This window comes from Lissotriton helveticus, chromosome 3_1 (assembly GCF_964261635.1).
Source record: "Lissotriton helveticus chromosome 3_1, aLisHel1.1, whole genome shotgun sequence".
Lineage (NCBI taxonomy): Eukaryota > Metazoa > Chordata > Amphibia > Caudata > Salamandridae > Lissotriton > Lissotriton helveticus.
The window spans coordinates 1,401,114,609-1,401,141,127 of NC_136061.1; the positions used below are offsets into that span (position 1 = coordinate 1,401,114,609).

Genomic DNA, 26,519 nt, shown 5'->3' on the forward strand with positions numbered 1-26,519 from the left:
CGTCTCTAGCGGGTTACTTCTAAATTCAATCTCGCCTTACGAGAAGATAACGAGGTACAGCTGCCAAAAACCTACTGCAGGTTTGAAAGGTCTAATAATTGTTAGAGAGGAAGGGAGTTCAGAATATTTCACTGATGTAATTAATAGCAGAGTAAACACATATCAGTGACAAAGATCAGAAATGGGGCAAGTTGTTTCATACCTCCACCCCTAACAAAAGGATCATTTTTGTTGCATTTTGTCCTGGTCTGGGACCCCTTGTGCCATAAAGGCGACTGTGCTGACGTGACAGTAAGATGATGCTAATAAAGCATGTGCTCACATGGGAAGGCAGGTTTTGCTGGTAATAATTGCCGTCACTCAGAATGAACTTGTAAGTTGGGTAACAATAGTATGTTATTTTATGTTCTTAAAAATCAACAAGGCTGGGAGAAAATGTAGGATAACATTTTATTATTACTTCAATCCAACCTTAAATTCTACATTTGACAATTGTGCACCATACTTGTGGACTTCTGAGTAGCCATAAAAGGTTTAATTCTGCAAAAAGATAATCATTAAAGAGACAATCTAAAAAGATTGAAGCCTTACACAACATTTATACGAGATATACAATAAACTAATAAACATAGAATAAAAGAGAAGACTTCTGACTATTTATTGATCCACAAGTACGGTATCTCGGTTTCAGTTATGGGCTATCAATTCTGAACTATAGAGGAGTTTAAGTTTATTAGCTTTGCATAGACCAGGACACACAGACCTGTACTTCCCAAAGCAAGCCCTCGCGAAACAGATTTCAGGAGCACTGAGCTGTGAGCGCCTTAGTGCACCTCTTTTGGTTGCTGGTCTCTTGTTTTGTTTCCCAATTGCCCCAAACCAACAGAGCTTTGACGGGGGATTTCTAAATCAGACAGTCATACCAAAAAACCTATTCACATTGATGGAACACTTAATGGTGGACGCAAGAAGCAACAGGTTGGCCAATTGGTTATTAAATCGATTGGCACGTAAAGTAAAAATAGTTATGGAATGGAGAGGCAGGCAGAAAGAGTAACGCCTGTATAGCCCACACAGGGATGAACAGACCAAGATATCTGTTTGAATGAATAGATAGAGTTTTGGATGATGTTTAGCTCAGTAGGTGATGACTCTGTGCTTTTGAGCACAAATTAATTTCTCTTACAATTCCCTTATCTAGACAGGTTGTCATAATGAAGCACACGAACCATGGGATTTCTGAATCAAACAATGGCAATGCTACAATATGTAGTTAAACAGTGACTTATTATGATTCTATGTCGGAAAGCGTAATAACATGGATTTTGGTTCTTGTAAACCCTTTGAAAATGGATTTGTGTTCATTGACTGTGGCACACAAGGAAATGAGAGCAGGACTTGTTCTCTGTATTGGAACTCACTTACTTCACCCTACAACAATGCCACATCCTTGGTTTGCCACAGCCTCCGACTCGGAACACTCATTGAAAAAAGTTTCAAATTCCTTTAAATCAAGTTTCCTGCTCTTTTTAGTGGAGACATTTTTTCCTGAAGCTGACCGAAGAGCAGTCATCCAAGCGTTGGTCTTATCAGTGCCTAAGAGATGTAACGTGCAAGTCACCAGGAATCCCACCATTGCACCGGACCTATTTTTAGAGCATCCTTTAGTCTTTCCATCAACTGTTTTTGAAGGTAGTTGGCACCAACTCTCCTTTTTGGGGGCCTGGAATTATCATCACGATAACATGTTCACACAGAGAAAGGCAAGTAGAAGGAGGAAGTAACAGATAAGAATACAGTGGCAATGGAGGAATGGAAAAAAAATGAAAGTACATTAAAGCAATAACAAGTATAAGGTGGTGGAAGAAAGATCGATGAGGTGAAACCAAGACTAAGCAGCTTTGGTATTCTGCAAGATTGTGGAGCCTGACAGCATCCCTGAAGGCTGTTTTCATTCATTATGAGAATGGGTACTTCGGCAGGTGATTCCAACAAGATTTTAGCATCTGAAAAGATTATTAAGAGATTTGAGATGGGGCTGTTTCTATGGGCTGTTCAAACAAGCATTTGCAATAGGTCTCGCATTATTAACGTTTGAGCTATTGGCATTGCTAATAATAATGCAACACCAATAGCTCAAACATTCAGTAATGCGAGACCTATTGCATTGCAAATGCTTGTTTGTTTTTGTTTCGCAGTTTTATACAGCGCAAATTTGTCCCAAAGGTATCAGAGCGCTTGACATGAGCACCAGTTGCATTACAGACGGAATAGAAATTAAACTTTTAGGAATTAGAAAGAAATATGCGAATGTCCAATCGTAAATCATGCAATTTGAACACCTAAATTAAACTTTGTTGCTATGAACCAGGCCTGACCTATGCCTAAGTGATTTTTGTGTAAAGAGAAACTGAACCTCATAGGTTGACTATTTTTGTTTGAATCAGACCCAATTTGACTGTTCGTTTTTTCAGAAACTGAGTCCTAGTTTAAGCAGAAGGTTACTTTGCGATATATTTACCACCTTTTGGTGAATATATCATGTGACTAGGCATTTCTTCCCTCCCCCGGTTCTATCCAGTCCATTTTAAACCACAGCTTTTGCATGGATTCTAAATACTCACAATCTTGCAACAAAAAAAACAAGCTGTTGTGAAATGTGGGTCTACTGGCTTGGCTTTTTTGACAGGACTGTTATTGGGTGATAACTCAATGGAAGCAAAATACAGAGGCTCTGTTTTTGCTTGCTCTCTATTTGGGATCCGAAAGGTGCAATGGCAAATAAGACAGGAGAAAATGGTCTGGGGCTGATGTGACGGGCTGGGGCTGATTTGGCAGCAATGTACTCCCTGCTCTGGGGCGCAGTGCACATACAGCTAAAGCAGCAAGACACCACAAGTCTGGAGAGTCATGAAGCAATGCACAGGTAGCAGGGGTGGGTGGGGCTGTAGTGTGAAAGGGATATTTAGCAAAGGAAAAGGTGTATTGAGACGGGGCATTGTTGCGCTAGTATGTGCCTGCATCACATATATACAGAAGCTCCAGCAGGTATCAAGGGTGAGGAGATGTGGCCTAAAGGCATTAACACTGGAGAATGGAGTTTGAGTTCTGGCGTGGACTCCGCATGCTATGATTCTGGGCAGATCACCTAATCTCCCAGTGCCTAAAATATGAATTGGACCTTCTGTAATGCAATTAGGAGTTTATGTAAAGCACTTTAATATATTAAATAAAACTGAAAATAAATAAATAAATCAAATGAGTGGGGGTTTCAGTTCGGAGGAGGAGGGGTAGGAGTTATCCAGTGTAATAAACGAAGGACACAGTCGAAACTGAGCCTGGATACAGGGAATTGAAGCCTGGTGCCCACCTGCACTTCAGACCTTCAGCAGTGGTGCACTGGTTGTAAGAGTTCTGACTGTAGTGGGCAGATAAAACATTTACTGCAGGAACTGAAGCATGCGAGAGATAGTGAGTCTGGAAATAGGGGACTGAGGCCTGGTACAGCAGCGATTACAGCTTTATGGCGGGGGAAGAGAATATTTACTGCAGGAGCATGAAGGGAAAGTCGAGTGTTGAGGCCTATACAGGGTGCCTGCATTGGCAATGCACTGGCATCTACTGTGTCAGCAGTAGTGTGGAAGAAAATATTAGCCTGGAGGCATGGCACGGTGGCCTAGGTGTCCGTGCAGGTGAAGGTTGCCGATGCAGTGCACTGGCAGTAAGGGGGCACAAAGGGTGGAAATGTTTGAAGCAAGCAATGGAAATCGAGCCGGGAGGCAGCAGACACTGGTCCTCTGTCCCAGCAGCAGTCAATACGCCTGCAGCAAGCGGAATATGGAGGGAACTCCCAATTGTCATCATCCTTAGCATACCCCAGTACACATCTAATGATTGCATAAGGACCAGCTGTAAAGTACCAGCAGCAAGCCTGGGAAGGGGTACAGTGCGGGAATCAGCATTGCATAAGCTGTGGAATACATGAAAGGGAGGCGGAAGACAGAGCTCTAGGATTTTGGTGCCCGGATACACTGAGCTGTATCTTCAGTGAGGATGGATTCATGTTTAAAATGTTTATGGAATCGGCCAGGCAGGGAACGATGGATACGGCCAGCTGCAGGCTGAAGAAAGAGATCTATAGGGTAAGGTAATGCCAAAAATAGACAGGGGAGACCTGGGTTTAATACCGGTCCAAAGTCTACAATTTTGGGCGAATCACTTTGCTTTCCACCTCTCGTTCCTCCCCCCGTATCTCTGCTCCTTGATTCTTTTTGCCTATGTTAAACAGTTTAGAGTTCTTCAAACTGAACACAGAGCGCCATATAAACAGATGACTCGAATTTTAAGTCTAAAAAAATCGGCTGTTTTCTTTATCTATTGTTTATCTGTAAAGTGCAAGCAAGAGACGTATCAAATATTAGAATATGCCTTATTTTAGGCAGGCTGTGGCTAAAGAGCGTCACATGCGTTTAATAATACTAACGGCCCCACTGATACATAGGCATGTATGAGTGTGTTTAAATATATGCATTTAACAGTCTCATTTATTGCTCGCTCATTTCGGCATCATCCCAAGGCTGCAGACCGGACAGAGACTGGACAGAGAAACAGCAAGTGTTTTTTATGTGAAAAAAGATGGGAAGACACGCTGGTTATAAAGCAATCAACACCACGTGCATACGCACAGCACACCCGTAATGTGTACCAAGGTTTCCTTCCTTGGAGTGCTCTAGCCGTACCCGCTCAGTCAGATAACAAGACGCCAGCGGTTCTTTCATTTAGTTGCTTCCTTGAGAAATGTAACCAAGAGGCCCGCGAGTGGGGTGCGCGCGCCACAGCGAGACGTGTGCTTTCAATTATCGCGCCCGTGTCTGGGCACGATAATTGAAACCACATGGCCTTCGGTGCACGTAATAGACACCAATAGGCCATGGGCGGATCAATGCGCCTGCCTTTGGCCTATTGCTTGCCGTCTTAGTGAAAAACACGCAAGCAAAGGCCAATAGCGGGACACAAAAGGAAAAGCACATGTACGAGCGTGTGCGATTCATCGCCACTCTCTTAAACCCCATTTTTAGCTACTAAATGGTTCGCGCTGGGCGAGTAGCTCTACACTGCACCGCTAGGCGTGAGACCTAAAAATGAATTCTCGTTTTAAACTTCACAGTCCATTGTAAATTTCATAAAAAGATAAGCAAATGTAGACCGAGATCCAGTTAAACTTGCATATATAAGTAATGTATTGTGTATAATTAATTGAATCACGTACTCTGTGATTTGTACTACATGTATCTGAATTTCATACTTACTACCTCTAAAGCCACCATTAGAGTTTAGTACTCCATTTATGACTGTTAGTGAGTTGTATGTTTTTCTTGTGTCATAATTATACTGTTGTCTGACACTCCTCTAAACTCAACCGTTGTACCTTTCTGTTCCTTGATCTCAGAACACTACCTGGCATATTCTGCAGTTATCCCAGAAAGTAGCAGCCGAGCTAATATGCATTCTATGATGCCGGCACAACATATCCCCTACACTGTGGTGTGGTGTGGCTCACTGGTTAGAGGCGGCAGACCCGGAAGCAGAGAACGGCCTGGGACCAGGGTTCAATTCCCGACGCAGCAGGGTAATGGACCAGGGTCAGCGGACTCGACAATTCTCGCCTCGGTGCCTACTCTAACCAGGAATCACACTCGGCAACTCTGGCCATTAAGCTTGCCTCATCTCTACAACGGCCCCCCACAGACACCGGGGATGCCTGGTTTCACCTTGGAGATACCCAGAAGGGACCATCTCACAGGGAAAGCCAGGACGGGTTCCCCAGCGGTCTCCAGCGCCGGGACGCTTATGGGCAGCTGTGCGCTTTACAAGTCCAACACATTTACATTTACTGCATCAACACAACTCCCTTCCTGTCAGCTCCCCAATCCGATCCTGTCAATTGTGTTTTTCTCTTCCTTTCAGAGAAAGGCACATTGGATACAAGGACTGGAGACCCAACCTTGTGGGGTGGGGCTCCATTTTACTGGCTGGCTCTTGCACGCAAATCTGATGCTATGCTTCCTTAAACTCAGTTATGGAAGATGCATACATGCATAACACATTACATGGTCTCTTATGCTAAGCATTATCGCCCACTTTTGGCTGAAAGCAGCGACATCTAGGATCTCAGCCGAGTAAGTTAGGCCATTATGATGCGATCTGCCTTGTGATTCAGTCTTGCCCTGAGATTGTATTTAATTTCCAGTGTAGTTATTAATGTTGACGTCACCACGTCCAGCCATTGACCTGCATCAACCTAATGTAATCCTATGTTATAGGTGATGTGATTTTCATTGATGATGGCCTCAATAATGCATATATATATATATATATATATATATATATATATATATATATATATATATATATATATATATATATATATATATATATATATATATATATATACCTAATGAAGAGCAATTAAACTCTTTCAGCCAGAGATCTTCAGTGATTAGTTAATAAAATAAATTAGAATAACAATAAAAAATAGATGTAATATATTGGCACGAGAAATAAGCCTAAAAGTGGCTAACTGCCGGCAAGACTGAGTTCAATATGTCAATTTTTATTGTAGTTTCACTGCTTTGTTGCCTTTCCACCTGGGGCATCGGCAAGTAAGCTACAAGTGCATATATTTACTTGCTCTCAATTCTCGGCGGGAGAAAGATCATTGCTGCTCTGGTATTCCATATGCCAGAGTTCTTTGGAAGCATTCATATGGATCTTTTGCGAATACAATGGTATGTTCTGTATTAAAATATGAAATGAATCAAAAATTATTTGTGCTAGCTGCAACAAGCACTTGTACTGAGTTGGGTTGCTATCTCCTAGCCTGAAATTTTAGTAGGAAAGTGGTACTTTCTGTGATGAAAAGCAGTCTAGTTTGCCATAATGTGATGCTCATGGGCAGGTAACTGGCTCTCATTATTTCAAAGCTGAAGAGTTCAGGCCAGATGGTGCTTCTTTGGATTCTATGCTGGTTTTAGTTAGTAAATCTCTTCTCTCATGAAGGTGCTGCCTCATAAGGCATTTAGCTTGAGCTTTGCTGAGATGTTCCAGTGGTTGTCCCAAATTCATATTAGAGACGATTTTGAGCACTTGAGCACGATTGCTTTCTTGGGTTCAGTTGATTCTCTCCAAGCAATGACTACCAGACGGCTTCATGTGCTGAACTGTTTCTTTATGATGCAGAATAGAGGAACATATGTGATTCTTTATTCCACCTGGTCCTGCCCTAGAAAGTTTTCATGGGCAATAGTTGTGTATGATTGCAGGAGGCCATACCTTTTTTCCCCATGCTTTCCACTCAAGGTGGCCGATTGTTGATAGGTTGATCGCAAACCCACTGAATTCTGCACCGTAGTATAAGATGCTTCCAATTTCGTCTTGAATTTTTTTTCTAGAGAAGTGTTTTTGGATCGACGTTGCCATGCCTCATGACAGACCCCAGTATGCATTTGACCTCTCCCTCTCCCTCTGCCTTAACTAGGCTGCTCTCCATGCGGGTTTTCAATGATAATCTGGCTACTAAGTGTCACTATGAGACACCTAAACTCGCTTGTTCGATGGCTTGATTCTTTTGCAGATTTACACAGCGACCCTTTTGATTTTGGGCCCCCGATCATCACCATGGATTTTTGTGGACCAATTTTAGGACATTTTTGGTGCACTAATGTTCTTCATTGTACAACTGAAGCTTTAGGGCACTTTGTATTCTTGATAGTGCTGTCAAATCGTATGCAAACAGGAGTACCAAAATGTTTACGTTCTTTAATCTTGGAGACGTGGCCCCCAGAAGCTGTGTGTGCACGCTAATTGTGTACAAGGTGAACAGAAGTAGGGCCAGAATGTACCCCGGTCTGACTTCTCTTTGTGATGAACTTTTTAGTTCTTGAGACATTTGGGTTTTTACCCTGACTTGGGGTTTAGAGTCATTGTATAGATAAACTGTAATTCTCAGACGGTCTAGGGCATGCCTATGCGTTTTAGATGCTCCAGAGTAGTTGGCCAGCCAAACGATTGGGTGAAATCTAGAAATGCAGCACAAAGTTTGTTCAGATGAAAATATGATTTTGGTGTGTTCTCAGACAGCAGGAAAATGAGAAAATTAATAGTCTAGAAAAATATTCACGAACAAAGAAATTGAAGAACAACCAGGTAAATATATTCTGTGACACAGGCAAAATGTGCTATCAAGTTGTTGCTACTGTGTACAAAGCACGTGTAAACACACACTCTTTATCTTCCTTTCTTTGTTTTCTTTGTTCTTTTGCTTTTTTCTCTGGATTGCTATTTTTGTAAGTGTCTCTTTTAGAGAGACGAAAAATAATACACCAGCGAACCAATGCTCTACAAGTGTGCTTGTCATAAGCTGTCTGTCAGTGGTAACATACCAGGACGCGTGAAATATTTCTGCTGTGAAGTGGCTGAGCTGCGTCTTCGCGTTGCTACTGTAGGCCAGGATGGTGGGTTGCGGTTGTGTTTTCCAGTCCTCTGTGGGGGCTCTGCAGGTGATGCGCCTGTCAGGTCTTGGCTCTTCTGATTGATTCTTGAAACCTCGGCTGTCAGGCCAGCTCAGCCCCAGCGTGAGATCACCGCCAGTGACAGACTTATTGCTTCAAAGATCACTACTGCCACCGTAGAGAGGCAGTCAGGACAGACTACAGCCTTGTATTACACAGCCTCAATAAACCCTTGTAAACTGCCTTCTACTTCGATTAAGCGCAACTCTCTCTTGGTAATGCAACATACTCCAGAATGTGCCCCTAAAAGGCGGAGGGAAAAGTCGCTGAAAAAACACAGATATGAGATTCACTCATCGCCTGGTTCTCCAGGACAGTCCTCTATATTTGTGTTATAAAAGTAATGACACATTGTCTCGGGCAGTGTGTGCTTTTCTGCCTCCAGCAACCAGGGCTTGTATGCAGTTCACTGTATTGGGTATCCTGCATAATGTTTTGTTTTCAATATTTTTGCCTATGCATAGAATCAAAGTGTAAGATGTGATGGCCCCTTTGACGTATGCTAGTCTATTTAACACTTGAAAACCTTGTTGAAAGGTTCAGGACAAGATGATAGGCGCAGGCCTCATTCTGAGGCATGTGCCTTGATGACAAGTACAGGCCTCACCGGTAGGTGTAGGTCACATTGAAAGTTGCAGGGCTCCTTGGTAGAGCTGTATGCCCAGTTTATAGTGCTAGTTGATAGTGCTAGCCTCAATGAGAATTGTAGACCCCATTGGTAGCATAGGCCCTGCTAAGAGGAGCAGGCCTTACTAACAGGTGCATACCTCACTGATAAGTGCTGGCCCCACTGATGAGCAAAGTCCCATTGATCAGGGCAAGCCCTATTGGTACACCGTAAGAAAGGAGCCAAAAGAATTGAAGCTGTCCTCCGTTCATGCTGGGTATTTGCAAAGAGAGACAGCAGAGTAGCCGCAAATATTTTCGGCCCCAGTAGCGACGCAGCTGCAGGAATTAACCCCGCCAGGCTATTAATCATTAACCACTGATCCAACTTTTTTTCAATTTTTGGTGATCTAGTATTAATCCTGGGAAACCTCAAAATCCAGTGACATCCTCTGTGCTTTGCTCCAATGGTTGTACTGCGGCCACTGACAGCTACAAGAACCCATGGCCTCCGGTGGTCTCCAGACAAGGCATCTCCGGCTCAACTTGAACTATGAATTCAGTGGTACCGCCACTACCTTTGGATAGACTTTGTTCGATGTTTCGGCCTTAGATCAGGTAGTCTCCAGTGTACTTAGACTCTGGATGGTTTTAGGTTTTGAAGTAGGCCCCCAAGTGCAGTGCTGTCGATTAGTGCACCTTCTGCTGCTGACTAGAGATTGATTGGGGCTGATGGCAAACTCTACACTGGAGTTCCCAAAATGTACTGCTGCCACTGCCTGAGTGCAACTGTATCCAAATGCATGCTTTAGTCTAAGGTATCCTGAACCTACTGCAGCCACTGACTAGATACCGCTCTGACCGATGTTAGGCGGTATACGAGTGTGTATATGGGTACACTGCTACAACTCTCTAGAGCTGAGGATGAGCTGTGACCATTCCTGGGCTCGAGACTAGAATTTACAGGTGCCAATGACTAAATACAAACTCTGGTCCGTGCTAGTGTTCTCTCAAGATAGTAGCGAGATTACTAAATATTTATTCATTTTAAATAAACATAAAACCATATGAAATGTAAAGAATTTCTTCTGTTTTCACGAAATCAATTAATTAAAAGTGCCTCAATATAAAATTATTTAGAACTTTTATTTTTAAGCATTCACTGGACAGAAGCAAATTCTTAAAATTGCTTGTGAGATTTGGGGCAGATTTCACAACCAACCAGATTTCCAGGTGACCCACAATACTTGTGGTGGGTTAGACACAGGTTTAAAGAATACAGCTATTTTTTGCATTTATGCTAGCCACATCAAAAAAGCAAAATCAGTTCCCATCGTTGATCGATAATTAAGTCTGCATTTATTACCATTTTTATTTATTATTAACCGTGAACATGTATTGCCATTCTACAAATTAATTTGTTGGCGAGACCACCACGGTTTTAGCCCCCCTTCGTACAAGTACACCGCTATTTCATCAGGAGGTATGTACATTTAAAAGAATATAAATACTGCTACAGGCCTCACGCTTCTTGCGTCTGAACAATTTCCCAAAACTCGGCAACCGATTGATGGGCTTACATTTCCCTGTCTCTGGAAATATTGTGTATGAAAGTTGATGACGGTGGGCTGGTGTCTGGCATTCGTGGTTATGCGACATTGGGACTTTGTAGGAATCACTGGCCTGAATGAAACAGTGAATTCTCAGTTCATATTTTAGTTTCTTGTGCCTCTTTCTTTATTGCTGTGTCGCATTGTCTTGGTATACAGCATGAATTGCTTGCTTCCATAGCAAGGCCCGCAAACCGGCAGTGTTTGTTTATTTGATTGATGTGTGATTGTGATTCAGTAATGTTGTCAAGGAGACCCCTCGAAGCTAGAGAAACAGGTATCTAAATACCGCAGGAGCACCACGCTGCGTTTCAATTACTTTGCCACTTCATCATAAACTAGAGTTATCACTATGATTATGAAACCAGAGTCCTCTCTATCATTATTAACCAGTCTTATCATGATCCCTGCCATTTCCCAAAATTATATTGGAGGTGGGGCCCCAGGTTTCTCCTGGGCGACTAGTGATCCTCGAGGGATGAGCAGTAGAGAGAGTGTCATCCCACAGTATGGCCTGGATGAGAGTGGAGACAGTATTTTGGGCACCTTTATCTCGAAGGCCCCTTCCTATACCTGGGAAACAATGTCCTTTCATGACTTGTGGTCTGTTTTTCTCCAGGTCAAATACGTTATATCCTACCACTTCATAGTGTTTTGGGAATTTTTGGTAGAAATTAGGTGTACTCTGTGTGCTTTCGGTGTCTGTTTTATTTTCTTTGGGCATACTTGTTTTATATTTCTATGTTATTTTAGAAGTATATTCTTGAACGGTGGGTTACCTTCCTGCATGGTTCGTTATGAGAGGTGTTCCCCCTTTCAGAAATCATCGTGCCTGCAGCGAGAAGGATGTCGGCGTGCTTGTGATGAGGTTATGCTGCAGATTAGTACATCTAAATAACTTTAGGAAAGTGACCAGGATGGTTGATGACGTGGCTGCACTCTGATTACTTTTCAGCATACATCATTACAGTAACTCCAACTTTCCGAGTCACGGGCCCAGATTCTCTAGCCCACCTGAGTGTCCCTTGTCTTTAATGGTTGTAGTGCTGGCTTGCAGTGCAAACACGACTTCCGAGCGAGGGCGTGGGTTTTTATGTCATCAAGGCAAGGGAAGTGGCTAACATTGTTAGTTCAATGTAAACGTTTCGAGTGGCTGCCTGTGTCCCCTAACTGCGAGTCACCCTCTGGGGTATTTATGAATCGCTGTCTAATGCTACAAATGATAAAGTGGAAGGTTGAGTGAATTACTGTAATATAACATTCTTGTAAGCAATTGAAGCACTCAATAAAATACAAACAAAATCGTATATAGTGCACGATGAGTTGGCCCCATACATGTGAACATGTCTAACAGGCCTTAGAGACTTTGGGGATAGAAGGTTTGATGACGTGTTCAATTGCACTTTATTGCAGTCTCTGCTAAGATGCCATGGTTTGCATCAGTTCGGGAATCATGCCTTCACAACGAAATTCATTGCAAAGGCATGCATGGTAAACAACTTAACTTAACAGCTTAGAGGTCTCTGGTGCATGGTAAAGTCACTTTATCATATTGTTATCAAAGCACGGGCATGGTTCATTATATAAAAGTTGTACAGAAATTAGGAAGATTTGTTATCAATGCTTCCATATTTAAAGCCATGTTTCAGACCCTGGTCTAATGATAGTTGTAGGTGCAGCACTGGCCTTAGGGTCAGGGCTTACGGTCGGGCTTAGAATCAGCCTCCTCTGGACCTCCTAGGGCTCAAGGTGGGGGCTAGGGTCGAGGTACTTTTTAGGGCTGAGGGCCCAGTTTTAGGCCCAGGGCAGGGGGCTGGTGTCGCTCAGTTTTTAGGGCTGGGGCGGGGTTTTAAGGCTCTGGGCAGGTGTGGGGGGGATTGAGCAGTTTTTAGGGCTGGGGCCGGTTTTAGGCTCAGGCCGGGGTGCTGGGTTCGTTTTTAGGGTTGGGGCGGGGTAGTTTGCAGGGCTGGGTTTTAGGGTTGAGGACAGGGTGCTGGAGTATAATAATTACCACACATATGCCTTTACCAATCATGCCTTCACAACGAAATTAATTGAAAATGCATGCGTGGTAAAGACGGGGTCGTAGTAAAGACTGCACTTTTAAGGCAAGCGATATAATCGCATGTGTGGTTCCGTCATATAACCCCCTACATTAATTCATTCAGGGCTTAGGTTCAGGGACATCGATTCGATTTTAATCCTAGAGTTGTGGCATGTGTCTATGGCTAGCATCAAGTTTTTGGTCACTGTAAGAGGTAACCATTGGGTTAGCATTCTGCTTGGCCTCAGATTAAGGTTAGGTTTAGGTTTAAGCTAAGAGGTTATGGGCAGGGTTAGCTTCAGGGTAATAATGGTATAGCACTTTGGTTAGGTTAAGGGTTAGTGTCAGGCTACAGCGAGGCATAGTGTTTGCACTGGGTTAGGTGATGCTTAAGGATAGCATCTGGCATTGGCAAGGCCATTAGTATTATGCAGCAGGAGATGGACAAATTATGCGGCAGGGTTGACTAAATTATGCAGTGTAATACGGCAGATTTTTTTGTATTGTACTTCATTATTTCGTAATTTTTACACTTGTTAACACTCTCTGGGCATAGGTTGCACCTCGGTGTAACACATAAACATAGCAATAAGCAATAGAAAGGTGAGAAGTCAACCATTTCAAAGGACCTCCCACTGTGTGGCAACACTTGTCGCTGCAATTTTACTAACTTTTAAACCCTTTGAGCTAGAAACCTATTTTTCGTTGAAACCTGCAGATTATACTGCAGATGATGAATTATGTGACAAATGCCGTAGATCCATAATTTTGCAAAATACACTGCTTCCGCACAATCGCATAATTTCTGTGGCTCTGGGCCTAGGTTAATATTGTTAGTGTTAAGTGTAGGTTAGCATTGGCTTTTTACCTTTATATATTTTTCCTTTGTTTTTACACGTTTCGGTATTGCTCTTCTGGTAGTATAGTCTTAACCATTGAAGTTATATTTTTAGTGTACTTGCTTTAGGCATAATAGATTAGTTTTATGAGCTGTGCCCTAGAAAGGGAAATGTAGTATTAGTAATATGAATTATCACGGTTATAATTATTATTGTTATTATTCTGATGGCTCGGTTGGCAAAACACATAGTGTAAGAATTAGTGCAGTGATTTGAATTCATAGCCCTGGAAGGTTCAGCTCAGACTTTCATCTTCCCAAGTTGATTGGAATGACACCGTCCCGTTAGGTAATGGCCCCACCTGGCAAACCCAGGAACACAAAATATATAGTGGCACAATACGTTATTGGCAGGGCCACTGGAATTATGCGGCCGATGTGATTTTTGCATAGTTATAGATTTGCCACATAAACCATCATCTGCTGTATAATCTGCATATTTTGACAACAAAATGTTTTTTGCTCAGTGGGTCAAAAGTTAGTAAAAATGCTGAGGTACATGTTGCTGCCATGTCGAATGAACCTTTGCAAAGCTGGACTTTCCACGTTTCTGTTGCTTATTTCTATATTTGGGTGTTAACATGATACTAATGAGGTGCACCCACTGTTCATACTGTTACCACGTTTAAAAGTGACGAAATAATGAAGTAATACAATAACAAAAATATGGTGCATTATGTAGCATAATTCGCCTTTTCTTGCAGCATAATTTGGCCCGCCCCTGCCGCATAATTCCAGTGGCCCTGATTGTTGTGTGTTGTAGCTATAGACACGCGCGCAGCCTCCACCGGGTGCTTTGGGGCGCTACTTCGAATAGATACATGAACCGCATGAGAAGTATGTGCCTCCATGAAGCCGGCCGTGACGTCTTGATCACGTGAACAAACACTGTAATCTATAGTTTACATGTGCCGAGCAGAGGATGTCTGGCTAATACATTCCTCCCGGCTGTTTACGTTAGGGAGTGGCTGAGACAAGTTTATGCTTCCTTTTGTTATAGCGGAAACGATCTAATGCTACATTATGCTGTGAACGCATGGTCAGTGTTTACATCGCAGATCGTGTCAGATGGATAATATGAAATATTACCGGGTTATCACTCAGTCTGCATTGTAAATGATGATGTGTTGTACTGACAGCATTCTTCCGTATTCGGCGCTGTGTGGCGCGAAGTTGGGCTGTTCAGGAATAGCTTTGCGCAGACCTCGCACTGAGCTGCTTCAGACCCCTGTGTTGATAACATCCGTAGCATGTAGCGCCTCAGCTCCTCCGTCCCACCCTCCGAGGCGCCCTGAGCGGCGTCTGAATGAATGCTGCCTCATCCCTGAGGCTTCCAGGAGCTGGGGAGGTAGACAAGTGCGCATTCCTGCTCCTCGGCTGCCGGGGCGGAGCAGCGCTCGCTGCCCTGCGAGGAGGGGGTCGCGGCGCTTGAAGGGTTTATTTGCTGCGCTCCGCAGAGGTCTATAGTGCTTGGAGGAAGCGCGCGCGGCGCGGGAGCGGGAGCCTGCGCGCTGCTGCGAGGAGCGTCGCTGCACCGTCCGACTCACCCCCTCTCTGCTTTGCCTCTCGCAGAACACCTACACCAATGCCGACAAGCTGCTGGAGGCGGCCGAGCAGCTGGCGCAGACGGGGGAATGTGACCCCGAGGAGATCTACAAGGCGGCGCGGCACCTGGAGGTGCGGATCCAGGACTTCGTGAGGCGCGTGGAGCAGCGCAAGCTCCTGCTCGACATGTCGGTGCTCTTCCACACGCACACCAAGGAGGTAAGGGTCCTCGTTCACTGCTTCACAAGCACACTCAGGGGTAGGAGGGGTCATGTTTCACAAGCACACCGAGGGGGTAAGGGTCCTCGTTCACTTTTTCACAAGCACCCCGAGGAGGAGGGGTCCTCGTTCACTGCTTCACAAGCACACTCAGGGATAGGAGGGGTCATGTTTCACTGTTTCACAAGCACACCGAGGGGGTAAGGGTCCTCGTTCACTTTTTCACAAGCACCCCGAGGAGGAGGGGTCCTCGTTCACTGTTTCACAAGCACACCGAGGGGGTAAGGGTCCTCGTTCACTGTTTCACAAGCACACCGAGAGGGTAAGGGTCCTCGTTAAATGTTTCACAAGCACTCGAGGAGGTTGGGGTCCTCTTTCATTGTTTCACAAGCACACTGAGGAGGTTGCGGTCCTCATCCCTGTTTCACAAGCACACCGAGGAGGTAAGGGTCCTCGTACACTGTTTCACAAGCACTCGAGGAGGTTGGAGTCCTCTTTCATTGTTTCACAAGCACACCGAGGAGGTTGCGGTCCTCATCCCTGTTTCACAAGCACACCGAGGAGGTAAGGGTCCTCGTTCACTGTTTCACAAGCACACTGAGGAGGTTGCGGTCCTCATCCCTGTTTCACAAGCACACCGAGGAGGTAAGGGTCCTCGTACACTGTTTCACAAGCACTCGAGGAGGTTGGAGTCCTCTTTCATTGTTTCACAAGCACACCGAGGAGGTTGCGGTCCTCATCCCTGTTTCACAAGCACACCGAGGAGGTAAGGGTCCTCGTTCACTGTTTCACAGGCACTAGAGAAGGTTGGGGTCCTCGTTCACTGTTTCACAGGCACTCGAGGAGGTTGGGGGTCCTCGTTCACTGTTTCACAAGCACCGAGGAGGTTGGGGTCCTCGTTCACCGTTTCACAAGCACCCAAGGAGGCAGGGGTCCTCGTTCACTGTTTCACAGGCACTCAAGGAGGTTGGGGTCCTCGTTCACTGTTTCACAGGCACTCGAGGAGGTTGGGGGTCCTCGTTCACTGTTTCACAAGCACCGAGGAGGTTGGGGTCCTCGTTCACTGTTTCACAGGCACTCGAGGAGGTTGGGGTCCTCGTTCACTGTTTCACAGGCACTCGAGGAGGTTGGGGTCCTCGTTCACTGTTTCACAAGCACACCAAGGGGGTAAGGGTCCTCGTTCACTGTTTCACAAGCATACCGAGGAGGCAGGGGTCCTCGTTCACTGTTTCACAAGCACACCGAGGAGGCAATGGTCCTCGTTCACTGTTTCACAAGCACAACAAGGGGGTAAGGGTACTCGTTTACTGTTTCACAAGCACACCGAGGAGGCAGGGGTCCTCGTTCACTGTTTCACAAGCACACCGAGGGGGTAAGGGTCCTCGTTCACTGTTTCACAAGCACACTGAGGAGGCAAGGGTCCTCGTTCACTGTTTCACAAGCACTCAAGGAGGTTGGGGGTCCTCGTTCACTGTTTCACAAGCACACCGAGGGGGTAAGGGTCTTCGTTCACTGTCTCACAAGCACACCGAGGGGGTAAGGGTCCTCGTTCACTGTTTCACAAGCACACCGAGGAGGCAGGGGTCCTCGTTCACTGTTTCACAAGCACACCGAGGGGGTAAGGGTCCTCGTTCACTGTTTCACAAGCACACCGAGAAGGCAGGGGTCCTCGTTCACTGTTTCACAACCACACAGAGGGGGTAAGGGTCCTCATTCACTGTTTCACAAGCACACCGAGGAGGCAGGGGTCTTCGTTCACTGTTTCACAAACACACCTAGGGAGTAAGGGTCCTCATTCACTGTTTCACAAGCACACCGAGAGGGTAAGGGTCCTTGTTCACTGTTTCACAAGCACACCGAGGGGGTAAGGGTCCTCGTTCACTGTTTCACAAGCACACCGAGAAGGCAGGGGTTCTCGTTCACTGTTTCACAACCACACGGAGGGGGTACGGGTCCTCGTTCACTGTTTCACAAGCACACCGAGGAGGCAGGGGTCCTCGTTCACTGTTTCACAAGCACACCGAGGGTGTAAGGTTCCTCGTTCACTGTTTCACAAGCACACTGAGGGAGTTAGGGTCCTCAATCACTGTTTCACAAGCACACCGAGGGGGTACGGGTCCTCGTTCACTGTTTCACAAGCACACCGAGTGGGTAAGGGTCCTCGTTCACTGTTTCACAAGCACACCGAGGAGGAAGCGGTCCTCGTTCACTGTTTCACAAGCACACTGAGGGAGTAAGGGTTCTCGTTCACTGTTTCACAAGCACACCGAGGGGGTAAGGGTCCTCGTTCACTGTTTCAAAAGCACTCCGAGGAGGCAGGGGTCCTCGTTCACTGTTTCACAAGCACACCGAGGGGGTAAGGGTCCTCGTTAACTGTTTCAAAAGCATACCGAGGAGGCAGGGGTCCTTGTTCACTGTTTCACAAGCACACCGAGGGGGTAAGGGTCCTCGTTCACTTTTTCACAAGCACCCCGAGGAGGAGGGGTCCTCGTTCATTGTTTCACAAGCACAGCAAGGAGGCAGGGGTCCTCGTTCACTGTTTCACACGCACACAAGGAGGTAAGGGTCCTTGTTCACTGTTTCACAAGCACCGAGGAGGTTGGGATCCTCGTTCACTGTTTCACAAGCACTTGAGGAGGTTGGAATCCTGGTTCACTGTTTCAAAAGCACTCGAGGAGGCAAGGGTCCTCGTTCACTGTTTCACAAGCACACCGAGGGGGTAAGGGTCCTCGTTCACTGTTTCACAAGCACACCGAGGAGGCAGGGGTCCTCGTTCACTGTTTCACAAGCACACCGAGGGGGTAAGGGTCCTCGTTCACTGTTTCACAAGCACACCGAGAAGGCAGGGGTCCTCGTTCACTGTTTCACAACCACACCGAGGGGGTAAGGGTCCTCATTCACTGTTTCACAAGCACACCGAGGAGGCAGGGGTCTTCGTTCACTGTTTCACAAACACACCTAGGGAGTAAGGGTCCTCATTCACTGTTTCACAAGCACACCGAGGGGGTAAGGGTCCTCGTTCACTGTTTCACAAGCACACCGAGAAGGCAGGGGTTCTCGTTCACTGTTTCACAACCACACCGAGGGGGTACGGGTCCTCGTTCACTGTTTCACAAGCACACCGAGGAGGCAGGGGTCCTCGTTCACTGTTTCACAAGCACTCCGAGGGGGTAAGGTTCCTCGTTCACTGTTTCACAAGCACACTGAGGGAGTAAGGGTCCTCAATCACTGTTTCACAAGCACACCGAGGGGGTACGGGTCCTCGTTCACTGTTTCACAAGCACACCGAGTGGGTAAGGGTCCTCGTTCACTGTTTCACAAGCACACCGAGGAGGAAGCGGTCCTCGTTCACTGTTTCACAAGCACACTGAGGGAGTAATGGGTCTCGTTCACTGTTTCACAAGCACACCGAGGGGGTAAGGGTCCTCGTTCACTGTTTCAAAAGCACTCCGAGGAGGCAGCGGTCCTCGTTCACTGTTTCACAAGCACACCGAGGGGGTAAGGGTCCTCGTTCACTTTTTCACAAGCACCCCGAGGAGGAGGGGTCCTCGTTCATTGTTTCACAAGCACACCAAGGAGGCAGGGGTCCTCGTTAACTGTTTCACAAGCACACAAGGAGGTAAGGGTCCTTGTTCACTGTTTCACAAGCACCGAGGAGGTTGGGATCCTCGTTCACTGTTTCACAAGCACTTGAGGAGGTTGGAATCCTGGTTCACTGTTTCAAAAGCACTCGTGGAGGTTGGGGTCTTCGTTCACTGTTTCACAAGCACACCGAGGAGCTAAGGGTTCTCGTTCACTGTTTCACAAGCACCCGAGGAGCTAAGGGTTCTCGTTCACTGTTTCACAAGCACCCGAGGAGGTTGGGGTCCTCTTTCACTGTTTCTCAAGCACAGCAAGGAGGTAAGGATTCTCTTTCATTTTTCACAAGCACACCGAGGAGGCAGGGGTCCTCTTTCACTGTTTCACAAGTACACTGAGGAGGTTGGGGTCCTCTTTCATTTTTTACACGCAGAATGAAGAGGTAGGTTCCTCTTATACTGTTCCATACACCACTTGTTCGGTGTCCTCTTATGCTGTTCCATACCATGAGGAGTTAGGGGGTCCGCTTTCACTGTTTAACCAGCATACGGCGGGCGTAGGTGTCGTCTTTCACTGTTTCACATGTACACCGAGGAGGTTGGGGCCCTCTTTCACACGCATACCCAGAAGGGAAGGATCCTCTTGTACTTCTCCTCCCGCACACACACACAGGAGGTAGGAGGTCCCCTGTCCCTGTTTTACACACACGCACACTCACACACCTCTCTATAAGAGGGAAACCTCCACTTGTACATCAGACGCGCCAAGCTGGTTAATACAAATCAGTGAGTTAATAGCTTTCATCCATGGCCACCACACATCTAGGCTTGTGCGCCCACAGACACAATACTGAGCAAAGATTTCAATCTGTCTCACGTCAGGTGGGCGATGTCCTGCCAGAGCCAGGGTTTTAGCTCACATAACCCTGATTGCAATATTTTAGTTATTATATTTTTTATGCATGCTAAAATAAGAGTCCACCCTGCCATTGTTAAAAATACCAGGTCAGACTGGATGCTCACACCAGTCCTGGGCAGCTTGAGGGCTCTCTGACCAAGCAGGGACCTGTCGTGCTTCTTTGCATTTGGTTCTTACAAGGTGTGTAGATATCCACCAGAGGTTCAGTGCCACACTTTACACATTCTGTGTGCTTCACCAGCAAGACCAGCACTGCAGAATGGTGCCTGCAGACATCTTTTCTAGGGATAATTGTTGCATGAAACAGTTGTTTATACCATATTTTATAAACCAGAATGTGTGGCAGACTCAATATTTTCACCAGTTTCAGTTACATTTTCAGTCATTTTAGTAGTTACATGGAGATTTGAATACATGCCATTTTAAATAGTCCTTGTGTTAACAATTATCCTGTTTTGAAGTGTAGAAGTAGAGATGAAACCAAACAAACACAGAAGGTAATGTGAGGATGCTTGCAGTCTAACCACAGCATCCTTCTTGGCTTGCTTGTGTTCAGATTCAGAGAGGACCTGACCTGGCCTGGTCTGGCAGTTTGGGCTGGACTATTCCCTTTGGAGCAGGTCCAAGATTGATTTGCATATGGCTGGGTCCAAACTGAGCTGGCATGGTGAGCAAAAGAACCATGGGCTAGAATGCCACCCCGAGCTATTGCAAGTGGTTACAGTTATTCCACGGCTCCTCCCATCACATTTTCCTTTTGTGTGTTTGAAGTAGAGAGGAGACTTTTGCTGTCCTGGTTCCATAGCCCATAAGCCCTACCCCGGGTTTCTTGAAATTGTTTCTCTCTCAGGGGCAGTCCTAACTAGCACCAGGGCACTTGCACTGTTACTGGAGTCGCCTTGCTTGCTTGTTTTGCATCCCCTGGTTATGTTGTTTTCCCCTTGTGCAGCTCGCCCCCGTGTTAAAGCACAGCCTCAAAGAAGCACGTGCGGGGAAGCAGAGCTGAACAAACTGCACGGAATCAGCACGAAGACGGTTTGTAGAAACGACTGTACAGCACGCAAAGTAGATAAGAGATCAGCTGAAATTATTCTTTTGTTTTCGCCACTTGACATTTTTATACAGTTAAAGGACCACACAGCTAGCCACGAACCACAGGAGCTGCAGCACTGGGTTTACACACAGGTGGCCGTTACTGATGTAGTGTTAGTATGAGTGTGTTAGTTTATGGAGCTCATCATCGCATACCAAGCACGCTTTCTCCCGGCTCTGGGCTGCCTGCTGCATCCACAGGTAACCCCTCTGAGCAGGAACTCCACGCAACGACGTCTACCACAGCACACACAAAGGCACAGGCAAAATGCGAACAGAATGGCCAGCCACCGCCACCGCAACAGCAACATTAGAGCAACGCATCTAGCATCTCAGACCAGCTTTTGGTGACTCTCAGAGCCGTGCCACAACACAGAATCCAGAGGGGCAGGCACTGTGCAGCAACACACAATGCAGATAGTGGCAAGAGGCTCACCAGTCTCAAATATTCGCTTCGCAATTCGTTCACATAAGGTATCATGCGTTGGTGACCTGCTTAGTGTCAACTGTGTAGTTTTGTTTCAGTTCTGAAGCATTCATTGGTCAGAATTGTAGGAGGAGGTGGTGTTCATATTGTTTTGTATTGTAATTGTACTTATGTAGTGCTTACTACCCCCGATGAGGCGTCAAAGCTCTTTTTCAGCGTGTAGCACGCTACTCCGGAACCTATAAAGGATTAGTGGTGAATTGGTATAGTGAAATATGAAAGTAATTTGAGTGGTGGATATGTTAGTCAGTTATTTGGATTCAGAAGGATAGTGGGTGGATAGAAGTTGGAATTTTTTTGCATTTATATAGCGCTTGCTACCCCTGATGGGGTGTTAAAGCGCTTTTTCGGGGAGTAGCACACTACTCTGGAATCCATAAAGGATTAGCGGTAAATTAGGATAATGAAATATGAAAGTAATTTGAGTGGTGGATACGTTAGTCAGTTATTTGGATTGAGAAGGATATCATTGAGAGGGACACCCTATAAGAGCTTGGCAAAATGGGCCAACGATAGAAGTGCGCACCTACATTTATACCTACATAACCCATGTAGGTATTTGGCTGATGGCTGGAATACCTTTTTTTTATGGAATCACTAGTTTGATAGTTCGGTTGTCAGCGCACCTGCTAACGGGTGACTCCCGAACTTGGTCAATCACTCTATTACACTTGCATAGCTGATCTAAATGAGGACAGTTGCGTACCGTCGCGATTGTCCTTTTTTAAGCACTGAAATGAAGTGTTTGTTACCAAATTTAATTGTATTGAATTTTTCAACTGTAGAAGGGTGTGGTAGCGTTGTTACGATTCGAACTTGTGAACAGCCAATGTGCGCATCGAGCGTTAACTGACTAAGTCACGGCGCTGGTTATGTAGATGGCAATCGATTGTCTGCGATGAGCTCCTACAGAAAGAATAAGGACGTGGGATGCCTGCTGCATCCATGCCAATAGAAACATGGTTAAAGTGCCACCCAGAGGCGGCGACTTCATTTTTATTGTAGCTGTTTTTCCAAATGCTTTTGAGTATTTATAGTATATGTACAGATGCACAGAAAGTCACATGCTATTTATTACCATTGTTGAGTCTGTGGAGGGCCCGTGACCGTTTACAACACTAATCCTTTATGGGTTCTGGAGGAGCCTGCTACTCGCCAGAAAAGTGCTTCAACACCCCATCCGGGGTAACAGGCGCTATATGAATGCAAACCTTTCTTTCCCTTCTATCCCTCCCCTATCCTTCTCACTCCAAATAACGGACTAATATCCACCACTCAAATTACTTTCATATTTCACCATACTAATTCACCACTAATCCTTTATGGGTTTCCGGAGTAGCGTGCTACTCACCAAAAAAAGCGATTCAACACCCGAATCAGGGGTTAGAAGCGGTATAAAAATACAAACCTTCTTTCCTCTTCTATCCTTCTGCTATCCTTCCGAAACCAAATAACTGACTAACATATCCACCACTTAAAATTTACTTGCATGTTTCACTATACTAATTCAACACTAATCCTCTATGAGTCCCGGAGTAGCGTGCTACTTGCCGAAAAAGCGCTTTGACGCCTTGTCGTCAGGGGTAGTAAGCGCTATACAAATGCAATTACAATACAAAACAATACAATGACCCGGGAGAGGCAAAGAAAGCCTTGGTGAACATTTGAGTAATTGTTTGTAATTGTAGTGTGTGATGGAATTGCACTGTGCATTCTGTTCGGTAGTTTGCTTATTTCCAGCTCACTCTGCTGTGGCAATAAACCGTAGTTTGACCTCTGTGCTTTAGTAATAGGTGTGTGAATGTGTTTATTAGTACAGTTGCATTGAATACGACTTATTGGGCCTAATTTATTTTCAGTTCCATGGCATAAACATTTGTATTGAAATGGGCCACGTATTTCCAGTCATCTTTTTTTTGTGTTTTGGAAATTAAAGCCTTGTTGGGAGACAGGCCAAGGCAAAATATGCTTCTGCTTTATAATTTCCTTTGAAGTTAAGGACACAACAAGGCGATAAGGAGTGAGTCAGATAAATGGGCGGGGCATCAGACGGGTGGCATTGATGAGCGTCATTAACGCATACTTCACATTTTTGGTGCGTCTCCCGCAGTTAGTTTACTGCTGCAGGACGCTAATGCCCTGTGTTCGTGGCACACATGTTTACAGAGAGCAAGCACTCTTTTATCTACAGAGCCCTTCCAGGGCCAGAGGGCGGGATCTGCTTCAGTGCAAGTGACATGCTGTTGGAGACTGGGTTAATTCTGGCAAGCTACCTTCCTGCCCCTTGCAGAATCACTCCAAGAAAGCGCTGGGATCTCTCTGTGTCCCCTACTTGCCCCATTGAGCCCTCTCTTTGGCCTTGCTGCTGATGTGATTAGCCATCATTTTGTTTATAAGGGCCAAAATGCGTTCCATTGGCCACTCGGGTGATTTCCAGGCGCTCTCTTACGCTCTCTCTTGCATCACTCAGGAACACTTTGTGCCTTTCTCTCAAGGTCAGTGTGTCACAAACTCGCCGAGGGATCCATTTGCTTTCATGGTAATGTTCGCTCAGCAACACCCCAAGGCCAACACCCCTCTCTCAGGGCAGTCTCAAGGTCCTGCACCCTCTCAGGCCCTAAGGTAAGCTTCGTCACTGAGGCACTTTTTGTGAGTGGGGCACTCACAGAATACTCTCGAGAGTGGTCTTTCAGGGGCTGTCCTTCTAAAAGGCGCTCTCTCCAATTGTCCCCTGTCCGAAGGCGCTTGCGTGGGATCCTTCCACCAGGGGCTCTGTTTCCTGGCACTCTCTCACAGTCTCGCACCAGTATACTTAAAATGCACCCAGGAATTCTCTTGGCCTCACTTGCGCCCTGTCGGGGCACTCCAGTGGTGTAACCGAAATTAATGGCCCAGCCCCCTGCGTAATGTGATGAAATGCCGGAGTCTCCATGTCTCACAGATGTATGTATGTTGGCTGGTGCTGAATACGGTAACCGCCACACATGTTGGTGGAGGAGCCGCCAAGTGTAGAACGCATGACCTGGCACCATGTCTGATCAAGGTGTCTTCATGACAAACTGCTGCCGAAGGGGCGGTGGCCCTTCATAGAAAGAGAAGTACATTGTGCTGGGCATGTTGCAAACATGCCTAGCATGTGAGGGATACTGTATGTGGACATTACCAGAGTACCCCTTTCCTGGAGGAACATATCAGTGCCCTTGTTTGTTTGCAGAAATTGCAGCAGAAGTTTGCTTTTCTGGTGGAGTTGCCTAGCCGTAGGTGTAGCCACCCTGGCTTTTAAACCCGGCTGCCTTAGTAGAGGAGCCCAATCGACCACCGCGCATGAAGGAAAATCCACTCACATGTTTTATACCAGGATGCTGGTAGTGGCCAGTTATTGTTTGATTAAGTTAAAATTGAATCAAACCCTGGTGTACAATGCACTCCACATCACACACACACACGGAAAGGGAAATTTTCACAAGAAATCGTCATATGATCACCTCCGTTTCAGTAGCGGCTGGCAGGGAATGGCGGCAGAGGGACGGGTGGGAATAAAAAAAATGCCACTTACCTTTCGCTGGCCGCCACTTCTCCTCTGTCTTGTTCAGCTTCCTTCTTCCTGCAGTCCTGGCAGCAGGAAGCCCCCTGGCTCCCCTGAGCCAGTCACAACGCTGCAATGAAGTGTTATGATTGGTCTGAGCACCGTGGTTCGGCGCTCAAATGGGGACAGGGAGGCTTTGCATGTTCCTCACCAGGCCGTGTAATGCAGCCTTGTGGGGAACATGCAAAGCGTGCATGACTGTTTGGTCGGACCAAGAGGGCCGGTTAAACAGTCATATGCACTTAGGGAGTGTGCAAACCACTCCTCCCCTTGTGCCGTCAGCCCCACCCCACCCTAACCCAGCCTAGCAGCTACAAAAAACTAAATATTAACAACATTATTATCATTTTATTTTTGCTACTCTGAAAGCAGTGGGGCGACGCTCCTCCGCCTTAGCGGTGGAGCCGCCCCTGCTCAGTTTCTTTTCTTTTTTTTGTGTCTGTCTGTTGTGGTTTCATAATGTATTTCTGCTGATATGTCTGATGTGGGAAGTATATGAGGAACCAGTCAAGGCAGGTCTGTTCACATCCCCAGCATACCTTTAATGACAAGAATTATAAAAGCAAACAATTTTAAATCATTTGAGATAAGGTCATCTCAGTATTTATCTTCAGAGATCGAGAACGAGGCGTCAAAATCCAGAGTCTGAGAAAGAAACTGTTGAATTTTAGTTCTAAAGAGTGCCAGTGTTTGTACTGAAAGAAATAATTTTGTGTTTTTCTGTCAGTAGATCTGTTGCTTTATATTACCTTATAGCACTTATAACTGTATGTATCACTCTCTCTCTTTGTTTACAGACACACACACACTCACTCTCTCTATTTGATTATCTTATTATTATAGGAAAGTGTTGTCTTTTGTATGGTCACCCTCCCCCTTTTTGCTGCAATGCTGATGGGTATGATTCGATAGCGCACTGCTACCCAGAGCCAATACTCTCTCCCTAAAACTGTTGTGTGAATTGATAATCCCAATTGACAAGGACTTTACCCCCCTTACAAGTACATAGTATATGGTACCAGTGGTACCCAGGGCATGGGTGGTAAAAGGCTATGAGCAAGGTTTGTGCCAATCTGTGTGACCCAAATAAACTACCGACAGCAGTCCTGACGTTTTAGACCGCAGGAGCATTGCAAACGGCTCAAACTCGACTTTACCCTCACCATGTGTGGCAAAGTCAATGCACTAGCTCGATATATGCCAGTCACCGCTAAGAAAGGCCTCCTAAACCGTAGGATGGAGGGTGCATTATTTAAAAGGCGTTGAGATGTAAGTGCAAGTTTATTGACCCTATAGTGCCTTTACCATTAGAAGACACTACAAATGGAAGACGGCCCAGAGGATGACATGGCCTGGCACCTGGGC

At 45.8% G+C, this 26,519-nt stretch overlaps 1 protein-coding gene across 6 annotated transcripts in view; it reads left to right on the forward strand.

Moving 5' to 3' along the window:
• The window catches only part of KALRN (kalirin RhoGEF kinase), a 1,598,314-nt gene that overhangs the window by 895,923 nt on the left and 675,872 nt on the right, over positions 1 to 26,519 (forward strand). For all 6 annotated transcript variants that reach the window (XM_078682047.1, XM_078682045.1, XM_078682043.1 and 3 more), the window contains exon 11: positions 15,301 to 15,492. In XM_078682047.1, the coding sequence (XP_078538173.1) occupies positions 15,301 to 15,492 (192 nt within the window). The remainder of the gene's footprint in view (positions 1 to 15,300; positions 15,493 to 26,519) is intronic.